The sequence below is a fragment of the Neurospora hispaniola genome, assembly GCF_033458365.1.
Source record: "Neurospora hispaniola strain FGSC 10403 chromosome Unknown B0T23scaffold_11, whole genome shotgun sequence".
NCBI lineage: Eukaryota > Fungi > Ascomycota > Sordariomycetes > Sordariales > Sordariaceae > Neurospora > Neurospora hispaniola.
The window spans coordinates 343,655-370,602 of record NW_026944416.1 but is presented as its reverse complement, the minus strand read 5'-3'; the positions used below and the strand labels follow the sequence as shown (position 1 = coordinate 370,602).

The following is a 26,948-nucleotide window of genomic DNA, read 5'->3' as shown; positions in this document are numbered from 1 at the left end:
ATATAATGGAATGATCGCTTAATTAAATTACTTACGTGAATTATTTAATTGAATTATTTAATTAAGTATAATATACAACTATACTACTAAATGTCCTATATAGTGTACTATAAAGTACGTTTCAAAATGCTTTGTAAATGAGTAAGTTTGGGCCGTTCTATATTGGGGTACAAAAGAATGTAATGCTTAGATATTATAGGGAATTTTAGCGGAATTTTCGAAAGAATATCTTTACTAGTCGGAGGTAGGTAGAGTACAGTCTAATAAGACCTTTGAAATAGTACGAGTAAATTACCTCTTTATTTATTACTTTTTTAACTTTAAAGAGGAGTACTCTTTGGGTACTTTAGGGTAGTCTTCTTCATTTTCGGGTTCAAGCTCCTTTAGATAATTTATTAGGTTTTTATTATTAGGTAATTCCTAATTTTAGCTATTCAATATATTTAAGTCCGCCCAATCTACTAAAATATATACTATATTATTATATTCTCTAATTATATTAATCCTAGTATGTTTAAGGATTATAAATATTATAGGAGGCTGGTTATTCTTGATTAATATAATTAAAAAAATCTTATTAATAATAATAGTGTTTAAAGCGTTAGAGTATTTAGTTTAGAAGAAAAACGGTCATTTAAAGGGGAATAATTTATAACTAATAGGAATATAAGTTTATTATTTTAGTTTTAAAGCGACTTTCCCAAGAGTAGTTCCCTTTGATAGTACGGATTAAACCTTCTATTAATCTTAAATTTCATTTCAAATTTGTTATATTACCGAAAAGTATTTCTATAATATCAATAATTAATAATCCTACCTCTCGGATTTATAAAATCATTAATTAGTATAAGGGGACAGCAGAGCGATACGCAGGTACTGGCCTTATATATGTATATTAAAGTTCTACGAAGAAAGAAAGAAGAAAACGCTACCCTCCGGGTAGCTAGAGTACTAGAGTTTAAATAGCCGTGCGCTCCGGTGCCTTATAGCCTAAGGCCGCCAAAGAATATTTTAGAAGACTAGAGCGCTACTATATTATAGTCCGAATTGACTAGGGCGGTCTTAATACGGATTGCCGTCTTAACACTCGAATTTAACTAATTAAAGCTAGATATTCTATCGGGTGCCAATCCTATAATATTAGCCCCTCCCTTCTTCCTCTAACTATAAAACGTATACTATAATCAATATTTACATTACCCCTATCTCACCCCTCTACAACTCTTACTCTCCTTCTTACTTCTTTAATAAATAATAAGAATTATATTATACGTATACCATTAAATCTACTTTAGAATGCCCTTAAATAACTATTATTAATTTTAAATAAAATCCTTCTAGGCTCCGGCCCTCTACTTTAGTATAACGTCGTTGCCCGGCTATAGTACCTACAATTACGCCCGTAATCGCTTTTATACCCGCGCTTATATTTACTATTAATATTATTCTAACGGCTACTTCAATTCCTATTCCTACGCCTACTTCTATTCCTACTATACTAGTCTCTCTAGTACCCTAAACCTCTGGTAACGGCAGTAATAAAAACTGTAAATTTATTAAAATATTTATTAAGGGTACTATATTTATCTAATACTCCTAATATATAGTATTAAGGGATTATGGTATTTACGTACCCGATAAGGGTAAGGATTATTGCGTACTTTATACACGTTCGAAGAATTTAGGTATTTATTAATAATAGCGCTTTACTATTTAGGAACAATATTTTACTTAATTAGTAGGAGCTATTTAGGTAGTAAAATTCTATTTTATTAATTTTTTTATTTAGTGGTAATTATAATAATAATCTTATTCCCTATACTATATAACTATAGTGCCATCTTAACATGGAGTTCTTCTCTAGTTCCCTAGAGGGGAAAATTGTACGGCGTTAAATACCGCCGGATAAAAACTCCTAACTATATTTCGGTTATAGATTTCACGCCGCTCCTACTTTGCTTATAATTATAATAATTCTTACCTACTGCTACAACGAACTAATTTCGTCTCTCCTACCGCTATATTATTCTAATATTAAAATAATAAGAATAATAAGAATAAAATTTAAATTTAGAATACTATTTCCCTTTACCGTCCTTCTATTTTAATATTTACCGCCCCTTCTTCCGCCTTTTCTCCGCTACCCTATCCTATTTTCCTATTTATTATTCCTTCTCCCTACCTCCTTATCCTATTTATAATTACCTCCGCCCTAACCCTTTATTCTCTACCCTATAATTCTACTTATATCTATAATAATATAAAGGCTTTCTTTTTCTTCTATATAATCCTCCCTATAGCGCCCCTTCCTAATTCTTATCCTCCTTCTTCTCTATTGTAATTTTTATTTAAAATAATTTCCTTTAATTATTATCGCCCTAGTCCGATCGATTTAATTTTTAATATAAAAGTTTCCTCCCCTAAACTATCCCCTAACCCTATATCCCCAATATATTTAGAGTCCGTAGCCCTCGCCCGCTTCCTTCGTAGTCTTTTTAACCTTATAATTCCTTAGAACCGGTATAATTTCTTCTCCATCCTTCTAATTTATATATTAACCCAATTAGTATTATTTGTAAAATTCCTTATTTATATTACACTTTAAATTTAATTACCTACCCGAAAATTAATAATAAATTTACTTCCCCCAACGCTTTTTATACGGTTATTATTAGTAAAATTTACTATATTTCAGCGTCTGGTAAATTCTTTATCCTTCTATTCCTTTCCTTATTATTATTTAATTCCTATATTATAATTACCGGTTTTTAAAATATAATTTATATTTATACTACTAATAAATATATATTGGATGTCCCTACTAATCTTTACAATGCTTGTAACGCTATTTAGATAGTAATTATTACTATATTATTAGATAGCTAACTTAATTTTAATTAAAGATTCGAATTCTTTGTTCGTATTATTAATAATTTTGCTAATTATATATATATATATCTAAAATATAATAACTTCCCTACTAATATTCGTACTCTTCCCTGCTCTTTATATTCTAATATCATTAACCTCTTATAGAAAGGTTATTATAAATTAATATAAGGGATGTCCGTTATAGCTATACCCCCTCCCTCCCCGGTAGTAGTACTATAAACCCGGTCTAGATTATTTCTAATTCTAATAGTAGTACTATTATTCTTATATATATTATATCCAATAATAATATTATTACTATTTTTATTCGTATAGTTTCCGGTATTAATAGTAGTAATTCTACTCTTAGTAGTCTAATAACTGTTGATACTCCTAACCGCTACGCTTTAAATAAAGATTAGATTTAATGATACTCTAAAGTTATTACAAATTGAATTTATATAATAACGCTACTTAAATAATTCCTTAATTATAATTAAATATTTTATTAAATAGTACTTCAATTTTTATTATAATTATAATTTAAGTAATACCTATAATTAGTATAATCATTCCCTCTTTATCCCTATATTTTATTATTCTAATATTACTAACATTTTATTCCCTTTTTAAAAATATTTTACAAATTCTTTATACTACTTCTTTTCTAATTCGATTACTAAATAATATTCTTTTAATTTTCTTAGCTTTAATACTTAAGAAAGAATCTTTTCGGCTTTAATTCTATTATCCAAATATTCTTAAAATTCTTCCTTTATTAATAACTAATTTTCGGGGTCCGACTAAAAGAGAATATCCACATTAAAACAACTTAGAACTATATAAATAAAAGTCTCCTTTTCGAACCCGTATATATAAATAAGTATCAAAATGTCTAGTACTTTCCTCTAATAGAGGAAAGCCCGAAGGTTAATAATCTCTATCCTAATTTAAATTAGGAAGGAATTCTTTATTTTAATTAGTAAATATAATTTATTATTTTTATCTTCTGGCGTCTATTACTTCCTCTTTTTTTTTATATGAATTATATATCGTTAAATAACTTCTCTACTAAATTTAAGAGTAAAATTAACGATAGTAAATTTATACTACCGACCTAATTTAATTACTGCTATTATTAAGTAATAATTATGGTATAATACTTATTTTCAATCTATTATATCCTCCAACTATTCCTTTCGGTCGGCGGCTATCAATTCTAGGATTTATAATAGTAGTAGTTAAATCCTTAACTTTAAAGAGGGATTAGTTACTATTATTAATAATCTTTCTATTAGTACCTACGCCTCGGCCTACTGAATTTTGATTATATTACTTTCTAATTTATCGGCGGGTAGTTAACCCCTAACCTATTGGATTTAAATATAATTAATAATCTAGGTTATAATCCCCCGGACGAATTTAATTTAATCCGTTTTAACGAGCTTCTCTTCGAAAATCCGGACCCTTTTATTAAAATAGAAGTTGAATAGTAAATAACAAGTTTTTATTTTTAAATTCCGTACTAATATAATTTTATATACCCTAACGATAACCCTTAAATATTTAATTTAATACTTTACTAACCTAATTACTATCCTTCGCAATTTTCTATAGATTTTAATCGATGAATAGAATATTAAAGCTCCGTATATAATAATATTACAAATATATTTAATATATATTTCCCTCGTTTGAATAAAGGAGTAACCTTATACTTTTACTATTAATTTTATAAATATATTTATTTAAGTTTTTATTTTTCATTTTACTATTTCCGTATAAATTTTATAATTAAATTTATAATCTAGCTAAACCCCTAGGAATTTTATAGATTCTAGTAATTAAAATACTATATCCCTAAATTAGAAAGTTTTTATCTTTAGTACCTTTATCCGTATAAAGTATATTAATTCCGTCTTAGTCGCTTCGAATTTTATACCTCTCGCTCCTACCTATTCTAAATATATTTCCTATACCGCCTATAAGGTCCGGTAGTTCTCTTTTATAATACGCGCTATTATAATAATATTAGTATTATTTATAAAGTCGATTATAATTATATTCGAAATTATTACTAACTTTCGGTATAGTAGGGTAATAAAAAGAATAAATAGAATACGGGAGAGGGGGGAGCTTTAGGGTATACTTATAATAATAATATAAGGGTAGGATATTTTATTATTAAAAAAAAGGGAACTTTCTTTACCGGTAATAAAATTAATTACTTATTTAATAATTTATATTAAGAGCCGTGTTTCCTATAAAATATATAGTAGTTACCTATAATTAATTCTATTAAATACTCCCCCTAAATTGAAGAGTATAAAGGATATTATAGCCCCGATTTTTTAAATTATATATATTATATTAATAATTACCTAAATTATAAACTCTATTAAATAATTTACCTAATTACTTATTTAGCCCTCTAGTAGGAGATTGAACTCTTCGGCTACCTATATTAATTTCTTAACTATAAATATTTCAAAAATCTTTTTAATATTATTAAGTAGCGATATAGGCCTTTATATACCTGCTAGCCTTTATTAGGCGGTATTTTTTCTAAATTTTTTTAAAAATAATTACTTTTATATCCTTAAACCGCTATAGGAAATACCCGAATTAGAGGCTAACGAATATAAAATATACTATAACCTACTAGAACGGTTATTTATATAATTTCAAAAATTTATTTAAATATTAATTAACTTTAAGAATTTTATTAAATACTATCCGGGAAAATATATTTTAAATATTTTCCTTAAGAATTAATTTATTAATAATTATTAGGTTAATGCCTTCTAATAATTTAATCCAATCTAATAAATAATTTATAGGAACGTTTACTTTTGGGAAAAAATAATCGGTAAGAATCTCGGCCTTATTATTATAATCTCTAATTTTTACTACCCCTTTATAAATTTAAAGAGTTAGTAGTTTGGGTAAATTTATTAATTAATAATTTCGGGTTTAGGCCTACCTCTTTAATAATTAAAATTAATTTAGGTTCTTTAAAGCCTCTATAATACCCTCGTACTACATAGCCCGCTACACTTTTATTATTATCTTTTTCTTCCTCATTATAACTTTAATAAAATCCTTCTAATTTAATATTATCTAGTATTTAAATTATATTTAATATATCCGCTATACTTCCTTTATTATTATTTTATATCCTAATATCTATTAATTTACTTTTCTCCTTTAACCTTTCTTCCAATATAGGACGAATTCTTCCGCTATACTTATAAATTCCCTATCGAATTTGCGAAAAGCGAATTCAATATTTTCTATTATATTGATCCTTTTTGGGATTAAAATCTATTTCTCTACTATTTCCTTTACTTTTACTATATCTATAAAATTTCAATTATATCCTTCTTCTTTTTCTATTTTTCTATTCCTTTTTCCTAATTGGACTTAAACTTTTTAAAAATAGTAGTCTAAACTAATTTATTCGTACTATTATACTCCCTAATATTCAGCTTCGACCCTAAATAATAATTATATATAATTAATTATTCTATCCCTTTCTCCTTATATTATATTCCTAAATTTTATCGGTTTACTATAAAGGGTAAATAGATTGAATTTTTAGTATTATATTTATATAAGTAAGCGAATAGCCCCCGGACTGGTTTTATTCTTTAAATTCCAGTTAGAATAGTAAAGGTTAAAATCCCTAATTATAATTTAATTTCCCGCCGGGGGGCCGGTTTCGAAGAATTCGAGAAATAGCGATTCCTATTAGTATTTTAGCATTCTTTATATTAAAATAAGGGAGTAAATAGAATAGACGGTTATTAAATCTCTCCGGTTTTTAAATATTATTATAGTCTAATCTTTCCTAAATTGGAAATTTAAATCTTTTAAATCCTACTTTTTATTTATATATATTACTACCCTTCCTCCTTTTAAATAATTAACCCTAAAATAGCTTCCGCCTCTCGGATAATAAATATTCCTATTTAAATTCCTATCCAACTCCTAAATTACTATAACGTTATAAATCTCCTTTTATTCGAATAGAAATTTCCCTTTCTTATATAATTTCCCTACATTCTAATAGAATATTTTTAATTAAATTATTAATTACTTTAAAATAAGGTTCCTTTTAGTCTTATAATAGAGAATAGAGGTATTACTTCCCTAAGGGGGGCTACGGCCGTATAGGAATTATTACTACTATATATTCAATTCCCCCCTATATTTTATAAACGTAAATAGTAAATATTAATTAGGCCTTATAGGATTAAAGGCTTCGGTCGGGAGGTCTAACCAACAATCTTCTTCGGCTATCCTCTCTTTATATTTCCTACAAATTATTTCTTTAGGGTAGTAATAATATAGAAATTAGAAGAAGCGTTTAATAAGATACCTTTATTTATAAATTCTATTATTAACTCTAATACCTTCCTAATAAAGTTCTTATAGGAGGCGAACGCCCGCGGCCTTTCGGCGTACGTAATAAACGCCTTCGTAATAGCCTTCTAAAGAATAAAGTATTCCTTATAATTATAAACGAAATATCCCTTCTTCCTATATAATTTATAATAAATAAGTAATTAATTTCCGTTAAATAAGTAATTTACTTTATTAAAACGATTTCTTTTATATTTAACTTCGTTATACCGGACGTAAATATTTTCCTAGTAATAGAACTTTACCGTATATCTAATTCCCTAATATTTATAATATTATTAGATATTATTCGAAGTTTAGAATAGTTTGTACGGATATATATTACTATCCTAGAAGAAAAAATTATTTTAAAGGAAGTACGCTATTAATATAATAGCGACTTCTATAAAGAGTAGACCCCTATTCTCTCTATCCCTTCTTTTTTATAACAGAACTTTAATAATAACTACTTTTATATTTCTTTCCCTCGCTATTCTTATTAGGGTTTCCACTATAATATAATTATCAATACTAACTTATGGCACGCCTTAGATTAGTACACCTACAATATTTATAGTAATAAAAGTATCCGGACCGAAAACTTCTTTAATTTATATTTAATTCTACTAATACTCATTATATACAGATTTATTGAATATAATTATATAATTTCCAGTTTTTAGTATTCTAGTAGCTACGCGGATTATTAAACCGGGTTTCTTTTTACCTAAATTTATAATTAGGGTCGTCTTTATATCTTTATTCGAACGGTTTATAAATTCGGCGGTAATCGTCGCTCCCTTAATTATAAACTGCTATTCGAAATTAGAAGGGGTAAACTTCTTAGTAGTGGTAGTGGGTAGGTATTAGAGGGTAGTACCGATCTTGCTCGGGACGGCTTTCACTACAATATCAGCCCAACGCTTTAGTACCTCCCAAGCGCCTTTTTTAATCTCCTTCAGAATATCCTTCTTCAGGTCGTCAAAATCCTTCTTAGTGACAAACTGGTCGGTTCCAGCCTATTTGGCGGTAATTATAATTCGGAATTTCAGGTAATTGGCGGCCGATAACTATATCGTTCCGTAAATATATTTTAAAAACTTTTCATTCTGTCCAATTACTAATTTAAATTTAATAATACTACTTACTTCGTACTTAATTACCCCGTTAGTAAAACGCTGCCAATCCCCCTTTCTACTATTATAGTATTTCTAATTGTAATTCCGGATATTTCTATAATTTCGGCTCCGACTTCGGTCGTAATATTCGAACGATTAAAGGCTCTAGAAGAGGGCCTTTAAATTCTTTGTACGGATTAGGGTAATTTAGCAGTTTTACAATTATTATTATTCGTTGAATTATTTCGGGCTGGCCGTATTTCGGTTACTTCGGTAAATACTATGATAGAATCTACTTAAGATATTAAGTACGTTATTACTACGGCTACTACTTACTTAAATACCCTTATAGCCGGATTTAATACCCGGATAATTAAAATAGTTTAAATCTTTTAAGATGAATCAATAATTATAGTAGCGGAAACTCTTTTTAATAAAGTAGTTATAGAATTAAGAATTTATATTAGGAAATTGGAAGAGTAATAGAAGGTAATAGAAAGGGATAAAGTATTACCGGGGGAGGAAGAATTGTGTATTTATTTTAATTTATTATCTAATAGGGAGGAAATAGTAGGTATTAAGGAATTAGAAGAGGAAGAAGAATTAGGGGAGGGGGTAGTAAATATTTAAATATTGGATGAGGATTTAACAGCGCTAATAGAAATAATATAATAGGAAAGGGATACCCCCGAAGAGAAAATTCGGTTAAAAAAAGTAATTTAATTTTTAAATTTAATAAAAGAGATTACTTCTCCTCCGAAGAAGAGAAGAAAAATATAGGTTCCTTATAATAGTACGGCAATAGTATTATTATTTTTAAATAATATAGTCGGGTCGGATACTAGGGCGGCGTCAGGTATTAGAAATTCCTAAATATAGTAAAATAACAAGGACAATATTTTAGGTCGGCAGCTACGTTTTTTGCCTCCGGATACCAATTTTACTTACTTATTTTATTTTACTAATATACTCCCTTTCGTAAATTAATTTTTAAGTCCGTTAATAATTCGAACGTCCTTATATTACTTTTCAAAGAACTCGAGCGCTTAAGTATTTTAAAAATCTTTAAATAAATACTATAATAGTTTATGATATCCCTTCCATTTAATAAAAACTTTATAATTAATTAGGCTCCCTCTAATATATAGGATCTTTTCTACGTAGTACTCTTTTTCTCTTTTTACTACTACTAATAGTAATTATTTATTAATCAAAATTTAACCAAGTAGGGGGTCTCTAATAGCTTAGTAAAAGAGGTCGATATAAAAGACATTATAAATATTATTAAAAGCCTGGAGAATTCTATTATCAATAAAGAAAATACTTTTAAGACGGTATACTTCGTATATAGCCAATCTAACTTCTTTTTAAATTTTAGTAAAATATAATTCCTAAGGTTGAATTATACTTTATTATTTATTTAAAACCTCTCTATAGGCCGCCGGGTATAATTAACGAATCTTTCTTATTCCTAGGCCGCTATAGCTATCGTAGCTTAATATAAGTCCGTAATTTATAATAGTTTTTTTAACGAACTATTAGGCCCGGACGTCTATAAGAATATAGAAATCTCTAATAGCTTTAGGGATTATTAGGATTACTAACTCTAAATCGAATCTATAAATAGCAAAAAAAGGAAATATACCAATAGAAATATTAATATAACTATTAATAACTAACTATATTAAGGGATACTACTTATATTGATTATTTTACGCCTAATTAATATATACTCTTAAAAAGGTTTGTACTTCCTAATTTATACGCTTTAGACCGCTATCGGTCTAAGGGTAGTAAATAGTATTAAAAAACTGTTTAATCCTGAATAGTTTGTAGAGTCTACTTTAAAACCGCCTAGTTTAATTAGAGCCCCAATTACTAACTATAGACCGTAGCCAACCGTAGTACCGTACAAAATAATTTATAAATCTTTTAATATAAATTTCATTATTTATTAATAATATAAACTTTAATATAACGTTCTTACTAAGGCGGTCCTTAATAATAAGTAAATAAGTATTCCCTCTAATTAGCGGAAGGTCCGTGATAAAGTCCATCTATATTTCTCAGAAGAATTAGTCTAATACTAATATCAAATAGAATAACCCTTTTCTCTAGGTTCTTTAGTATTTAATAGAATTATATATATAGCAATTATAAAGGAATTATTTTATATAAATCCCTAATAATAACTAATAGAAGTAACGGACTAAAACCGCAATAGTACCTTCTCTACCGGGGTGCCCGAATACTTAGGAATTATATATAATCTAAATAATATAAATATAAAGCGGTCTAAATTCCCGGTTAGAATTAAATAGTTTTATAGCCTCTACTTTAATAATTACCGGATACCTAGGGATTTATAGCCTCCCCTAATATCTAAAACGCCTACGGTTATTAATAGAGTAATTGGCAATTTGGACCTTAAATTTAAAGAAAGGGGGTAAATCTTTTATATTATCCTTTACTACCTTAATAATTTATTAGTATATAGCGTGGTTCCTTGTAATAGAATTTCAGAACTATTATAAATTTAAATTTTCAAAAACTTTTATACCCTTCCTCCGGGTTATTCAAAAGCCCCGAAGGTTTATTACCGAAACATAAATATAATTATACAAGGCGGACTTAGGAATAAGCTAATAGTCTTAAATTTTTCTATCGTCCTTTGTAGGTCGGTCTTAGTCCTATTAAAATAATATATCCGGTATTACTATCTTTTTACCTAACTAATATTAGAATTTAAAAACAAACTAGGAAAAAAATCTAATTTAATAAATTTACTATTCCAATAAATATTACCGTATTATAAAGTATTTTAAATTATAGTAGTCTACTAGGATTATAAAACTATTATAATTATATAATTTAACCTACTATTCCTATAGATAATCAATAATCGCCAATATCTCTTTATTATAAATGGAGTAATTGTATTCGGCTAATTTTAACTTCTTTAAATAGAAGACTATAATATATTTCTAACTATCTATTTCCTAAATTAAATAACCCCCTAATATAAAATTACTGTAATCGATTTAGAAGAAGATTAGGCATTCGGGGTCCTATTCGGTTAATATAGGTATTTAAATAAATAATATCTTTAATAATTAAAAGGCCTCTTCGTAAACCGTAAACTATTCGAATAAAATTCCTTTACTAGTAAATACCGCAAGTAGTACTATTACTATAGCGAATTCCGGTATAAATATCCAATAGTAATTTACAAACCCTAAAAAACTCCGAATTCCCTTTCAAAATATTAGCACTACCTATTCCAAAATAGCTTTAACCTTCTCAGGGTTAATTTAAATACTAATACTAGTATAAATAATAAAATTAAAATATTTAACCTTTTTAATTACATACTTATACTTATCGGAATTTAAATGGAGTCTAGCGTCTCAAAAGCGCTCGAACACTATATAAACCTTCTATATATAATCCTCTTAAAACCTATCCATAAAAATTGGAACATCGTTTATATACGCTAAATAAAAATTATTAAAGAATTCTCGCAAGACCTAGTTAATATATTATTAATAAGTAATTAAAATTCCGTATAACCCAAAGAGGCCTACTAACTACTTAAAGAGACCGTAATATATTTAGAATACTATTTTATATTCTTCTCCTTTTACTATCTGTATTTTATAGAATACTTATATTATATCTACCTTCGAAAACTATTTAATCCCTTTAAATATTCGGAATATTTCCTAAATAAGTAGTAGGGGGTACTAATCTATTCCAATAATTACATTAAATACCCGGTAGTTATAATAAAAACGGAGACCTCTACCTAACTTTCGAATAAATAGGACGGGAATTCTAATAATAGAACTATTAATCCGGATAAATCTTTTATTTATTAAATTCCGAAATATTTTTTAAGTACTAAGAATTCTTCTTAAAATATATTATATAATAGGCCGAAGGGAAGGGGAAAGTCCTTACCATCCAATCCCTTCTTTAATTTAATCTTTAAATCGATACTAGGCTTATAATTATTAAAGTAATCTACTTTTTACTTCCCAAACAAGGGGATAAAATCTTAGAAGTCCTGAGGAATAATTTATTAAAATTCCTTATCGGTCTAAACCCGCTTAAGGGTTAGAACTTTTCTAATATTTTCGAACCGTACAACGAATATAACAGCTTCTACAACAGCCCGGCCTTTAAATTTCGTAATCCGACGGAAATACCCTATAAAGGTAATAGCAAAAATATATATAACTCCTTTAAATTCTTTAAAAAATAGGGTCTTAACTTTGAATTTATTAATATAATTCACATAAAATTATATAATACTATACTAAAGCCTCTTTTTGTCAGGAACTGAATATATTTAATTAACTATCAATTATAATTTCCCGAAAATAATGGGGGTTTTCGAACTCCAATACTATATAAGTATAAATTAGAAAAATATAGCCTTAGGATTCCGTAAGGAAGTAGGTAATACTTTGAATAGTAGCGCCCCCTATAGTAGCTATAGCACTTCGGATTTACCAAACTAAAATCGGAATAACGGGGATTTAAAAATTTTAAATAATATTTTTACTAATAATAATATAATATTAGTAACCTTTATTAATAAGGGCGTAGAATAAATTAGTAGAATTAATAACAATTAATATTAAAATTAATTTTATCTCTACTTAAATTTTGAATTCTTCTACTTTACTTAGTACTTCGGGGGTAAACTCTAATACCCGACTTTATATTAGAACTATTCTTTTTCCTAATTTAATTCAGAATCCGAAATCTCAATTACTCGAAATTTATTATCAAATAACAAAGCTACTTAAATAGCCTAAGTATATATTCCCTTACTTTAAAAGTTTATAGCCAGGAAGTACGGACATTTAATAATAATATAATTAATAATACTATAATAAATATACTATCTTTCAATATAATACTTATCCTTCTCTTCCTAAAATACCTATTTAGTACGCCCCTTTAATTAAACAGCAGAGGAACCCTTACTTTGAATACTACGAATATTAATTGTACTTATGAAAATATTACTATTAGTATTATATCTCCTTATACCGTTGCAAATGAAGGTGGAGCCGCGGGGTAGGAAGTGAAGGGCCGGGGCGGAGGTAATAGTAAACGGAATAAGGAGGCGGGAAAGTAGAGTAATAAACGGGAAGATAGGATGGGGTAGTAGGGAGAAGGCGGAGGAAGGAGCGGTGGATATTAGGACGGAGGGACGGTGAAGGGAAGCGGCGCTCTAGGTTTGGATCCTATTCCTATTATTCTAATTATTCTAATATTAGGATAATATAGCGGTAGGAGAAACGAAATCAATTCGCTATAGCAATAGGTAAGAACCGCTATAGCTATAAATAAAATAGGAGCGGCGTAAGATCTATAATTAAAATATAGTTGGGGGTTTTTATTTAGCGGCGTTTAACGCCGTACAGTTTTCCCCTCTAGGGAACTAGAAAAGGACCCTATGCTAAGATGGTACTATAGTTATATAGTATAGGGAATAAGATTATTATTATTAGTATTATATCGAATCCTAAAGGACGAAGTAGAGGGAGAAATATAAATTTAGTACTAAGAATTAAAATAATCCGAAGCGGTAGTAATGGAAATATATATTCCAAGCTGCCGATTATTCCGATTATTATTCTTTAAATAATTTTAATAGAAGGCCTAAAACTCTATAATCTTTTTGTATTTATAAATAATATTCTAAAATCACTCTACGTAAATAAAGTAATTATCGGAAAATTCTACAATAAAAAAGTAATTACTAAACTTCTTATTAATAGTACGGCGAAGGAACTCTAATTTAGTACAGCTATCCTAATTATAGCCGCTAATTTTTAAGAATTTATTATTAAAATTAATAAAAAATTCGAAGAATGAATCGCCGTCCTTCTACTTCATTTTAATAAGGTTATTAAAAGCATAATCCTAGATATAATAGGTATTAAAGATTTATTAAATCTATTCGAGTAATTCGGTCGGGTCCTTATTATTAGAGAGGGTACAGGCGGTTTAATATCCTTTTAACTGCTACTATTTATTAATTAGTAGGGTATTAAGGATCTTAATCTACGTAGCGTTGGAATTAGTATATAGACCAGCCTTAAAGTCTATATTACATATTTTAATTAACTTATTATAATAGAAGAGAAAAGTAGTAGGTTTACTATCCTACTTAGGGAATTCGAACGGCTTCTATTAATACAATTTATTAAAATTACTATTAAATTCCTCATCGTCGTTTTAGAACTTTCCTTTATCTTTACTACTACTAAGGGAATTCTATTTAATAGGGTATATAAATTTAAACTTTAAAGTAGGCTAGGAATAAATAGAAAAGAAGATTATAAATTTAACCTATCCCTTTAACTTTAGACTAGCCTATAAAGCTCGGAGTAAATTACTAAATAAACCGGTAATATCAGGGGGAACTCTAATACTCCCAATCGCTAAAAAATTATAGAAAATCTCTATATTAGTATTAATATTATTATTATCATTTAATACAAAAAAAGAAACCATTCCAATACTAGTCTATACCGCGTTATTAGCTACAAACAATCCTTCCTTCCAATCGATTAACCAATAGGAAGGTAGAACCTAATATAAAGGGATGATAGAGTAATATATAGGTACTAGCCTTATATATATATATTAAGGTTTTACGAAGAAAGAAAGAAGAAAACGCTACCCTCCAGATAGTTAGAATACTAGAATTTAAATAACTATACGCTCCAATACCTTATAGCCTAAGGCCGCTAGAAAATACTCTAAAAGATTAGAGCGCTACTATACCGCGGTCCGAATCGACTAGGGTAGTCTCAATACGGGTTACCGTCTTAGCACTCGAGTTTAGCTAATTAGAGCTAGATGCTCTATCCAGCGCCAGTCCTATAATAATTAATAATATATTAGCCTCCACTTTACTTACAACCTAGGCGAATTTTTCAATTCTATTAGGGTAGGGCGACCTATTTCGTTAGTACGAACTAAGTATATTCAAAAAGTAGCCTATTCTTCAATTATTAAAGTTCTCCCCATACCTCGGATTCATCTAATAGCCTTTAAAGTTATAGAATAATTAAACTTTTTTAATAATATTCCCAAAATTATAGAACGACCTATTCCAGGGTTATTATATACTTTAATATATAATTCGTTGGAGTAAAACTTAATTTCTACGCATAAGTAAATATAAGTAGATAGGAGTCTTTACTTCATATTTCTATTATTAATTTCTAGTACCTTTTTAATAGTATATTTAATAATTATAAGGACGAAGGGAGTATTATCTAAATTAAAAACCTAGAAGATAATATAGGGTTTTCTAATTTTATTCTATTAGGCTTACTATATATATTTGAAACGCCCATTCCTTTACAAATTCGTTGTCGGGCCCAAAACTCGTGGCAGAAATCCACACTAGAGGTCGTAGTGCCATGGGCCCACTTCGAAGCAAAGAAGGAGCGGCGGTTCTATCTATAGCAGTCCAAATACTATTAATTGCGGAGCCCTCTATCCTAAAGAGGAAATTCGAACATCGAGCTGAACTCGAAGCCCGTGCTTTCAACTGCAAAAAGCCACTTTTTCCTTTACAATTGAAATTGCTTATCAACCGTCGCGTGTATTAAAGTATACAGGGTATCAAAATAATGAGAAAAATAAGGCGGTCATTTTAGTACCGGTTGTATTATAGTATACGTTCTAGTTGTCAAAAAAAAGCAAAAGAAAGTAAAAAGAAGAATTTTAGTTATAATAACACCTTTAACCCTAATTTCTAGAGAGAAGGTTAGGGTTAGGGTTGAAAATGAAATATCGAAAATTCTGTAAAAGAAAAAAAAACTTTTAAATTTTTCTATTTAAAGTTTTTTTTTCTTTTTTCTTTTAACCTTTTAATAATATAAACAAAGAAAAAGATATCCCTTTTCAATAATCTGAGTTAGTCACCCAATAAGCTTAGTAGCTTAATGGTTATTATATTGCTCCAACGTTATAGAGGTCGTCTGTTTAATCCAGTTTAGAATTAAATTTTTATTTTATAAAAGAATAAAAAAGTTATTTAAAAATGGAAAATCAATATAAATATATAAAAAAAAATTTATATAAATATATAAGTATTAGAATAATAATAGTATCGAATTCTTTTTATTACTTTACTATTTATTAAGTTAAGATAATAGGCGTTTTACTGTCTTCGTTGGCCACATCTGGCTCCGGCCAAGGAATGACTATTTTATATAATAGTATATATATATAACGGATTTACGGGTCTATATAATACTCTACGAATATAAGCAACTATATGTGGGTAATGTATAATATATATATATACCTAATATTTTTAGTTAATTTTTATTGATTTTATTCGATTATATATATCTGTAGTTGAAATTCTACTATATAACCCTAACCCTCGTAGAGGGTAGTCTACCAGGCTCGCCAAGGCGGCCCAGAAACCTAGTGTAGCTTAGGGAGGCTTAGGGAGCCTCAAAGAGTCCCAGGGTAGAGGAAACCTCCCGGGTAGACAGGGGTCAAAATTATAAGTGGTAAATATCGTAGATCTTTTAACTTCGTTAACCTTATCGATTTCATTACCACTCCCGTTAGTCATTTCTTGACGGAAACAAACAAACAGACCATCTTCGGAATCTCCGGAAGCCGAAGAATCCGACGGAGTAAACGGCCGGACCGTAGGACAACCGGTTAGTTTAGAAAGTCTATAAGAATAGAGTTTTCCCTCGAGAAAAAAGCTTTGTTTCTTCTCCTTAAATACTCTTCTATATCTTTACTAATATAAAAGCTATATATATAAACTACATACCGTTCTACTCGTCTTTGACTCCTCTACACAACCTATATACCTTCGAAAGCCTACCGTGCAACCATCTTTCTCCACAATCAGAATCTAAATATTATTTATCTTCTTATCCATTCCGACTAATATTTTAGAGCGTTTACAACCAATTCATTATCGAAACCAGTCCTTATACTTACTTCCTTTCAATTTCTAAGGTGGGTAGTTAGTTTAATAGTTTAATTATAATTACTACTTAGTATAAAAATTTAGGATTCTTATAGAAAACTTTATATTTAATATTCTAAGTAGGAAGCGTAATACTTAAGGAAGGGAGTAGGCTAGTTGGAGAGAGCCTTATAGTCTAATTAAGTAAGTAATTACAAAGCTTCTAAAAGGTACTACCCTTCTTTTAGTAAATAGTAGCCTTAGTAAAGTAGTTATAAAGGTTACAAGAATCTTTATAGCCTTAGTAAAGTAGGTAAGGCTGGCTGGAACTAGCCCGGTACCTACTTGGGAGTTTTAGAAGGTAAATTTTTTAAGGTAGGGAGTATACTATTTATTTATATATTGTATATTTCTTATATTAATAGGATTAACGCTACTATCCGTAATAGAAGATTGTTTAGTTGGATTGAGTAAGATTACTTAGAATAAGGACGTAAGAAGTATATTACTTACAATAGTTACTACCGTAGAGTTGTAGCTACTATCTAATATAAAGGGTAACCTTTATATATAATAGTAAATATAATAAAGAAAGGAAAATATTATAAGAAAGAAGGAGGTTACTAGCTAGCTATTTATATGTAGTAAATATATTACATAATAAATTAGAATATAAGTTATAAAGTAGTTTAAGTATAGTAATTTAGAAACATAAATTAAGTACAGTACGATATAGTAAGAAAGCTTCTAGTAGCTTAGTTAATTTAGGCTATTATAGCTAGTTTAAGTTATAATATAGTATAAATATGGAAATTTAGGAATTTTCTTATTAAATTACATTTAAGGTTTTGGACACTGCTTATTTTTAATCTTATTAATAGTTTTATAGTTATAGAAAATGAATAGTGAGGGTAGCCTTAACGAGACGATTCTAATAATATTATTTTTATAACGCTCGAACCACCTATTAAGATACTGCAACCTCGAGGGGGTAGTATTCTATTTTTCTACCTTAAAATTTATTTAATTTATTAATTCGTTTGTAATATAACGAGAAAACTAATCCCGTATAGAGAATGTCCTTATTAAGGCGGTTCTAATAATATCATATTTATAAAGCACGGACCACCCTTTGGAGTAATGTAGCTGAAGAAGAGGAATCCGGATCTTCGACGACGGTAGTTGTAAAGACGGTATCGTTAATAAGAAAGTTAGAAGGATGGATAATAAGATAGAAATAGTCTTTCTTTCTTTTGTGGAGGAAAATGGTTGCAGTGTAGGAAATCGAAATTTCTTAAGGCATAGGCGTATAGAAGAGTCAAAGACGAGTAGAACGGTATATAGTTTGTATACGTAGCTCTTATATTAGTAAAAATATAGAAGAGTAACTATAGAGAAGAAAGAAAGCTTCTTCCTCGAGGGAAGGCTTCCTTCTTATAGACTTTCTGAACCAACCAGCAGTTCTACGGACTAGCCGTTTTTTCCGTCGGATTCTTCGGCTTCCGGAGATTCCGGAGATAGTCTATTTGTTCATTTCCGTTGGGAAATAGCCGAAGGGGGTAGTAGTAAAACCAATAAGTTAAACGAGATTAAGTCTCCACTTTTCATTTCGACCCCTGTCTACCCGGGAGATTTCCTCCACCCTAGAGCTCTTTGAGGCTCCCTAAGCCTCCCTAAGCTACACTAGGTTTCTGGGCCGCCTTGGCGAGCCTGGTAGACTACCCTCTACTAGGGTTAGAGTTATATAGTAATATAATCGAATAAAATCGATAAAAATCAACCAAAAAAACTAGGTATATATATATATATTATATTACTTATATATAATTACTTATACTCGTAAGGTATAATATAGACTCGTAAATCCGTTATATCTATATACTATTATATAATATATATAGTAAGCCTAATAGTAGCCTTAAGAGGGTAAAAGCTTTAAAGTTCAAAGCCTTACATCTTAGCGAATATTAGTTGTATACGAAAATTAAAACTACCATTAATACTTAGTTATTCTTCTATAGCCGACGGCTAAAAACTTTAAAACCCGCTCAGACTTACTACTATAAAAATAGGGGGTAGGGTCGGGGGGTAGGGTGGGTTTTAGAAGTTAAGTAAGTTATAAAAACTATAACTATCTTCTTCACTAGTTTCAATTCTTAGACCTACTACCTCCGAAACTACCCTACCCTACTCCACACCACCCGTTTCTACAATAGCAGGTCTGAGCTAATTTTGAGCATTTTAGCCGTAGGCTATAGAAGAATAACTAAGTATTACTATATATTATAATTCTAATAAAATTAGTATAACTAAGTAAAAATACCTTTTATATAGAGTTTTCCACCTTAATTCCAATAGTAGTATTAATTTTCTTATACGGCTAATATTTATCGAGATACAAAGCTTTAAACTTTAAAACTTTTATCCCTTTAAGGCTATATTATCTTAATAGGTAGTCTGTGCTTTATGAAAATAGTACTATTAGAACCGTCTTATTGAGACGATTTTCTATATATAATTACTTTATTTATACGGCTAGTAATAAGGTTAAAAATAAAAAAAATTTAAAAGTAGAAAAATAGAATACTACCCCCTTAAGGTTATATTACTTCAACGGGTGGTCCGTATACTATAAAAATAGTACTATTAGAATCGTCTTACTAAAGCTATCCTCTACGTGCTATTTTTTTCCATTATATAATAATTTTCAAATTTTAGATTAAGGAGTATCTAAAAGTTCTTAAGCTATAGCTACTAACGAAGGTTTACCTTTAAGGTTGCATTACTATAACGGTTAGCCCGAGCTCTATAAAAAGTATATTTTTAGAAAGAGTTTAAAAGGACTAGCTTCTGAGTATCTTATTCTTAATTATACTATTTTCCGTTAATTTATTATAAAGAAATATAAAAAAAGTAAAAACTCTAGTTTATATAGGATTTACAGCGCTTGACGGCCGAAATGCTCAAAATTGGCACAGACCTCCTCTTACAAAGTTCGAGGAGACCCACATTTCATGTGGGGCGGGGGGTACGGAGGCAGAGGGGGTCTGTAACAGAGACTACTTCTTCACTCAGCCTGCCCACTTTTGCTAAAGCAGACCCAAACTACTGTGTAAAGCTTGGCGCTAAAGCTTGGCGCTGCTCTCCCCCCGGCCCTCCCTTTCCCCTTCCTAATCTTCTCTTTTGAGAACGCCTATTTTGAGAGACTACCTAGGTAGTGGGTGCAGCTTGGGATCCCAAACATAGGTAGACACGTTTCCACTGTCCCTGAACAGCTGTAAACAATCAGATGTATTCTCACACACCACCTCTTCTGCCGCCCAAGCCATCAGGAAGTCACGAGGCGACACACATAAACATAGCGGAAACCTCGCCCTCGCCGCGGCCCCCCGAACGTCCGGAGACAGGGGGTCCCGGTGCCGATGGCTTTCAACAAGGAGGCTTGACCCACAACGGGCAAACCATCTCGGACCCCGGCGAGCAATGGTTGCCTAAGTTTCTCCAAGACAAGTCGTGAGTCTTTTCCTTTACAAAAGCGATTGTTCGAATTCGTACTCCAGTGACTGACGCCATCTGATCGCTGGAATAGCAAGCAAGACGATCTCGCCGTGATCCTCTCCAACTCATCGCTTCTCTCCGCCTTGACACACTCACCGGAAACCATCCACCCCTCTTTACAGGCGTCACACGACACATTGCAGTCTGCGCTGGCTGAGAACGTCCAGCGGGCTGCTCAGCTGCTGAATCTCGAGGCACGCCTTGCGAACCGACGATCATCGACTCAAGCTCAGCTTCTGTCGACCCACGCCCTTGAACGCCAATGGCGGGCCAAACAAGCCGAGATGGACCATGCCCTCACCCCCTTTGCCCCGGTACGGCTGTACCAACGGCTCAGCCAGGGCTTGCAGGAGCAAGAGGCCGTGTGTTGTGCTCTCGAGGAAAGTTTTCTCGATAGTGGTGGCGATGGCACGCCTGCGTCGGAGCGAGAGACCAGCGACTGGGTCAGGAAATATAGGGAGGCCAAGAAGCTATACTACCTGCGGCAGGAACGCAAGGAGAGATGGGACGAGGGGAGGGTTGGTGGATGGCGCTGATGAATGATGATGTGATCATGAAACGACGAGTGCGTCTCTGTCCCCGTCTGGACCGTGCGCGCTGATTGTCAACTGGCACGCTGGAAAGATACAAGCAACCCGATGACCCAAAGCAACCCAACGCTGTGTCTCGTTGAAAGGCATCTCCAGCCATGCTATGAAGGTGTGGTATCTGAGATGTTGGGGCTCAAGAAGCTCTAGTTGCTCGGCTTTCCCACAGGTGCGTTCCTTTCGGCACTTTTCTCATTATCAGTCATGCGAAACGGATCTTATAAAGACGTATATCCGGGTCATAGCCACCTACTACTACAAAGAAGAGCAACAACGAGTTCAATGGATATGTGTGGTTTCTGGAAACTTGCAGGTCTCTCCCCTGAGACGAGAAACTAACTGGAACGCCCTGGCTGTCACAACTAAATGCCCCTTGGCCTTGCTTGGGAGGTTTCTTCGAACTACTCAGGCTGCCAGTTAACCGCAACGGAAAGTAAAGAAGAAAAGCAGGAAGAAGGGGGGCACACGAGACCTTGCAAAGAAAAGGTACGACTCATATTTGTAAGGGAACAACGAACCACTCGTCCTTAACGGTACCATCGAGTTTAAAGTTCACTCGTGCTATGAAGGTGCTCCGTGTATGAGTTCCACCACCCACAAGGAAATGGTCAGGCATTGGTAACCCGAACCAGCAGATGTTGGGACACTCATACCTGCCATAGTCGGAGAGAGAATGGTGGTCAGCAGCAGGGTTCACAGCTGTGTGCTTTTGGAGGCTGTTGACAGCTCGTTGGCGAACATTGGTACAAATAAACCGAACACGTTACGGTCAGTATATCAGACCTTGAACTCCACTCCTAGGGCTTACCTGGAGGCACTTGATGGGTTCTGGCCGGTGTGTCTTTAAATTCCTAGATTCCTATTACAGCTTTGTATTGGTCTTTCCCAATTACACCGAGCATTATCGGACCATCCATCCCTGTTTGGTTTGTACTTGCGACCGCTATGTTAGTAAAGGTCGAAATCCGGTCTCGATCTTTTCAGGAATGCTTGCATCATGAGAAGCTTCAATATAACCTGTGGTTAGTCCTCTGATTATACAATTTCTCGTTCGTTCTATCGCTTCGCAGCTCCTTTCTATGGGTTTCTGATTCAGAACCGACCGGCACTGGTGCCAGTTCGCGACGAAGCTTTTCTGGCCCGCTCCTATCATGTTGCGAATGGTCACTGGAGCGATCAAGACTCCAGTTGGACTCCTGTACGGTATTCTCCAGTTCTCGCCTGTGTTGTTATTTCCCTATCACACAAACAATCTTGACCGTTGGCTTGTCGAAGAGCTTGTTCGCTTATCTCGTGCGTAAGTGCCACAACCCCGTGTTTAGTCAAATGGTTTATAGGGAGCGTATACGTTCTATATATTGGAGTTAGAATAAATGCCCTTCCTGATGGGGAACACTGCCAGTGCATACTTCCATAAAATCTTTCAGTAGCTAGTCCTATCTGCACCATCTTCTCAAATCTGCCCATCTACATAATTCAAACCCCGCAGCAGCCGGTATCCCCCATCGACTAGAGAATCTTGGAGCCTGCGATACCTTTGGCCTCCAAGTTCTCGATACCGTCTCGAGCCTGAGCACATAATGAGAAAGTCTTGATGTTAGGGTTTCGATAAGTTCCAAGAGGCTCAACAGCCATTGTCCGAGTGCCGTGTCACCCAACATTTGTGTATAGGGGCCAAGGCATGGCAGATAAGCAAAGGAGGTTATAGGTAAATATGACCCGTCTAATATCGACCTTAAAGTTAATTCGAAGTAAAAGAGCCGCTGTCAGTCGGTCATATTGCGTGATGGCGTAGCTTCTGGGACGCTTGCAACGCTGGAGCCAGTGAGCGACTTTCAATGAGATATTTAAAAAGAACAAATCAAGTATCACGCAAGTTATCTTTAGGCCGCATAGACCGCTGACCCTGTCTTTATAGAAGATCAAAGGACGGATCTAAGATGGTAAAGATGTGGATAACAAGATTAGCTGGCAATCGTGACAATACTTTGAGATGACACACGAACTGTTGATATTTACAGAAAAAGCGATGGTAAATGCAACCCCCAGAAAGTGCAAGTCCATACAGGGGTACCTAGAAACGCAAGTGTCCTGGCGGCCTGGACTTACTAACTTGTATAGTAAAAACCCTGTAAATGCGACTATTCCAGGCTTCATGGAGACTCTTAACAAAAAGTTGCATTTTCTGGAGGGTTGCGCTTGGCCGCTTGGTAGCTGGAAGATTGGCGTCCGACCGGCAGGTGTAGCGTAACCTCTTACTTGCCGGATGTTTGGCGGGCATCGACAATGAGATGAATGTGGGCCATTCAACACCTCACGAGGATCAGTCAACGAACCTGTCATACTCGATGCGAAACCAAGCATCAGAACCCACCTCGGGAGATTGGGAAACAGTCCCGGCGCTCACAAAGCACAGGATGCAAGCCCCATCAGCCTGACGGTGGCGACGCCGCCGAAAACGCCGGAGAGAGAACGGCTGGGGAGAGAAGGTTTCGAACGAAGACACAATGGACAAGTCAAAGGGAGAAGAGTGCTACAAATCACCGGAGTAAGGCCGTGATGGATTTGTGGTTCAAGATTGTCCGTATTGTACAGCTACTACATATGTACGCTGTGTTGTGCAAGTCGAGTCCAAACTTGCTCCAGTGTTTACCAGTTTGGTATTATGAATGGTCACTTTCCTTTCGATTGAAATGCCAGTGCTGTGTAGCAGTTGCACGAGAACAGCCGTAGAATCGCTCCGTTAATGAGTGTCTACTATAAAGGTTAGGCGATGTCTGCGTGGGGTTAGTCCCTGAAGGTACAATACAATGTAGTCTTAGTGCTTAGACCTACTTTAACCTCCAAAGCCCACCCCACTTCTAGTCTCTACCACATTAACCCCCGACGACAACCTTTAGCGGATCCGGTCTACGAATATGGGGGTCTTCTCTTTTTAAAACTATTTTATATATATAAACATTTTATTAATTATATTAATAATAAGGTTAGACAAAAAAGGAATTTAATAGTAAGATAGAGGGGTTAGGTAATAGAGATTACGTTTCTAGAACTTAGGTAGTAATTTTATCTTAGTCTTATTTACTTAGTCTGTCTACTTTAGCTTCTATTATAGGGCTAGCACCCAGGATCAAAAACTCGGCTTTGCTAAGTCTGCTAAATCGGGAACGGCCGTATTAATAAGGATGCGAGTATTCTAATTAGTTGGATTCTGTTACGGGGCTGGCGCCCAGGGGTATTGTTTGCCTGGCTAACACCCGGTATAAGCCAAGCGTGCCCTCTGGTTAGGTGTATGGGCTGGTCGGCTGTCAGCAGCCGTCTTGGCGCCTAAATATACTACGTACTATTAGGTACATCCCTCGGGAGCCGCACGGGCTATATTTCTAGCCTTAGTATCTTTAGTGCCTTTAATGCCTACGCTTTCTATATATTTAATTGGAAGTTTTGCACTAGTAGGGTACAAACTTCCCTCTTCCTTTTTATTAATTATTATAAATTTTTTTAAGACCTACTTATGTATATACTTTGTAGATCCCTTATATTATAACCAACCTTCTTCTTAAATCTTTTTCTAATTCCCTCTAATAGTCTCTAATATACTCGCTGCGCTGGTTTCTTTTATTTTTACTATATTAGTCCCCCTAATTACCTAAAGAGTATTCTCTAATTACCAACTTTTTTTTCTCTCTTTTACTTTACCGTATTATATTATAATTTCAATTCTTTAAGTTAAAACGTTTCCGAATGTTAATAATAGTTCGTTATAGTTATTTAAACCCTTATTAGCGAAATTGGCCGTCTTTAAACGATTATAAATAATTCCAACTAACCGAAGCCGGTCCTCCCCTATTTTAATAAATTTATAAATAATGAAAAGGGCTTTAATACATAAGTTTATATAGCCGAAGCGAAATTATACGTTGATAATTAGGCTATTAGCGATTTAAAAATTTCATTTTATTACTTCTACTCTAGCCTTTCGCCTACTATCCGCCGGACCTTATTCGCCTCTACCTAATCTTTTCTAATTAATTAAATATTAGAGAGGTTGTTCGAGAAGTTCTATTTCAATTATAGTAAAATTCATTAAAGTAAGAAAGCCGGACTCGAATTTTTTAATTTATAGTAAAAATCCTAGGAATCTATTTCCTACTTTCTTATTTATTTTAAAAAAAGTCTTTTATAGTGCCAAAACTAATATATAGTTAAATTAAACTATTATCAATTCATTAATATTTTCCTTAAACGATAAATAGTCTAGGCGCTTCCATAAATAATTAAAAGCTCCAAATAATTACTTAAAGCTCTATAATTTCCTTCGGTATTTAAATAGTAATAATTTTCTTAGGGGAAATATAGCGTTGGGCTATAGCTATAGGAATTCTAATTCTAACTATAACGTCACCTATATTGATAGAAGAGAACTAATAAATATTATTATTATCCGGATTCAGCCTACCCCAGCAGGGAGCTCCAATATTAATAATCTAATAGAAACTCAACGGAAGAAGTAGAAAAAGAATGGTACCTATATAACTTACGGCTTACCTTCCTATTAATCTAAAGATTATAAGAAGGCTAAAATCTGATATATTTATATTATTCTAAAGTCGGAAGGGAATTTAGAGAAAAATAATAAAATTGATAATTATAATAAATATTAAAGTATAAATATTAGCCTAGTAAAACCCGAAGGGCGCTAAAGCTTTAAATAAGAATTATAATCAGGCTTTAGAAATTCCTAGCCTAGAAAGGCCGTATGTACCCTACTAATATATTAAATAGTAACGAATCTTACTAAAAGTATATATATTAAGTATTATTATTATTAAGGATAGAAAGTAGTAGGATAATAGTTTTTACAATCAAATAAAACTAAATATAATAGAGCTGGGGTTTAAGAAATCTCAAATACTTTACCAATTTAAATACCCGGGAGTATTCGGCTCGGTATAATAACTACCATACAGTTCGGGGGTATAGCTGGCACTAGCGTACGTATAAATAATAAGTATTAAAGTAATAAATAGGACTTTCCTAAGGAAATATATTCGAGTAATTCGGACCGTTAATTATTTTTTTGATTATTTCTATTACAAAAATCCAGCTAAAAAGGAGTTGGGAGTATTTAGGAGTACTAGGGTTACTAAAGCGATTTCCTTTTATATATAGTGTTTCTAACTATTTTCGAAGGGAAAGGTAGGAAGTAATATTACGGGGCTAGCGCCTAGGGGTATTATTTACTTAGTTAATACCCGGTGTAAGCTAGGCGTACCCTCTAGTTGGGTGTACGGGCCGGTCGGCTGTTAGTAGCCGTCTTAGTACCTAAATATACTATATACTATTAAATATATCCCTCGGGAGCTATACGGGTTATATTTCTAACTTTAACATTTTTAGTACCTTTAATACTTACGCTTTTCGTATATTTTACCA

The 26,948-nt window shown here is 32.3% G+C and overlaps 1 protein-coding gene across 1 annotated transcript; it reads left to right on the top strand.

Moving 5' to 3' along the window:
• Positions 1-20,656: 20,656 nt before the first annotated feature.
• B0T23DRAFT_327420 (uncharacterized protein) lies at positions 20,657-21,461 on the top strand (the record flags this gene model as incomplete). The annotated part of the gene is made up of 2 exons (XM_062835613.1): positions 20,657-20,880; positions 20,957-21,461. 2 exons carry the CDS (start codon positions 20,657-20,659, stop codon positions 21,459-21,461), a joined length of 729 nt encoding a protein of 242 aa, XP_062688055.1.
• Positions 21,462-26,948: the final 5,487 nt, after the last annotated feature.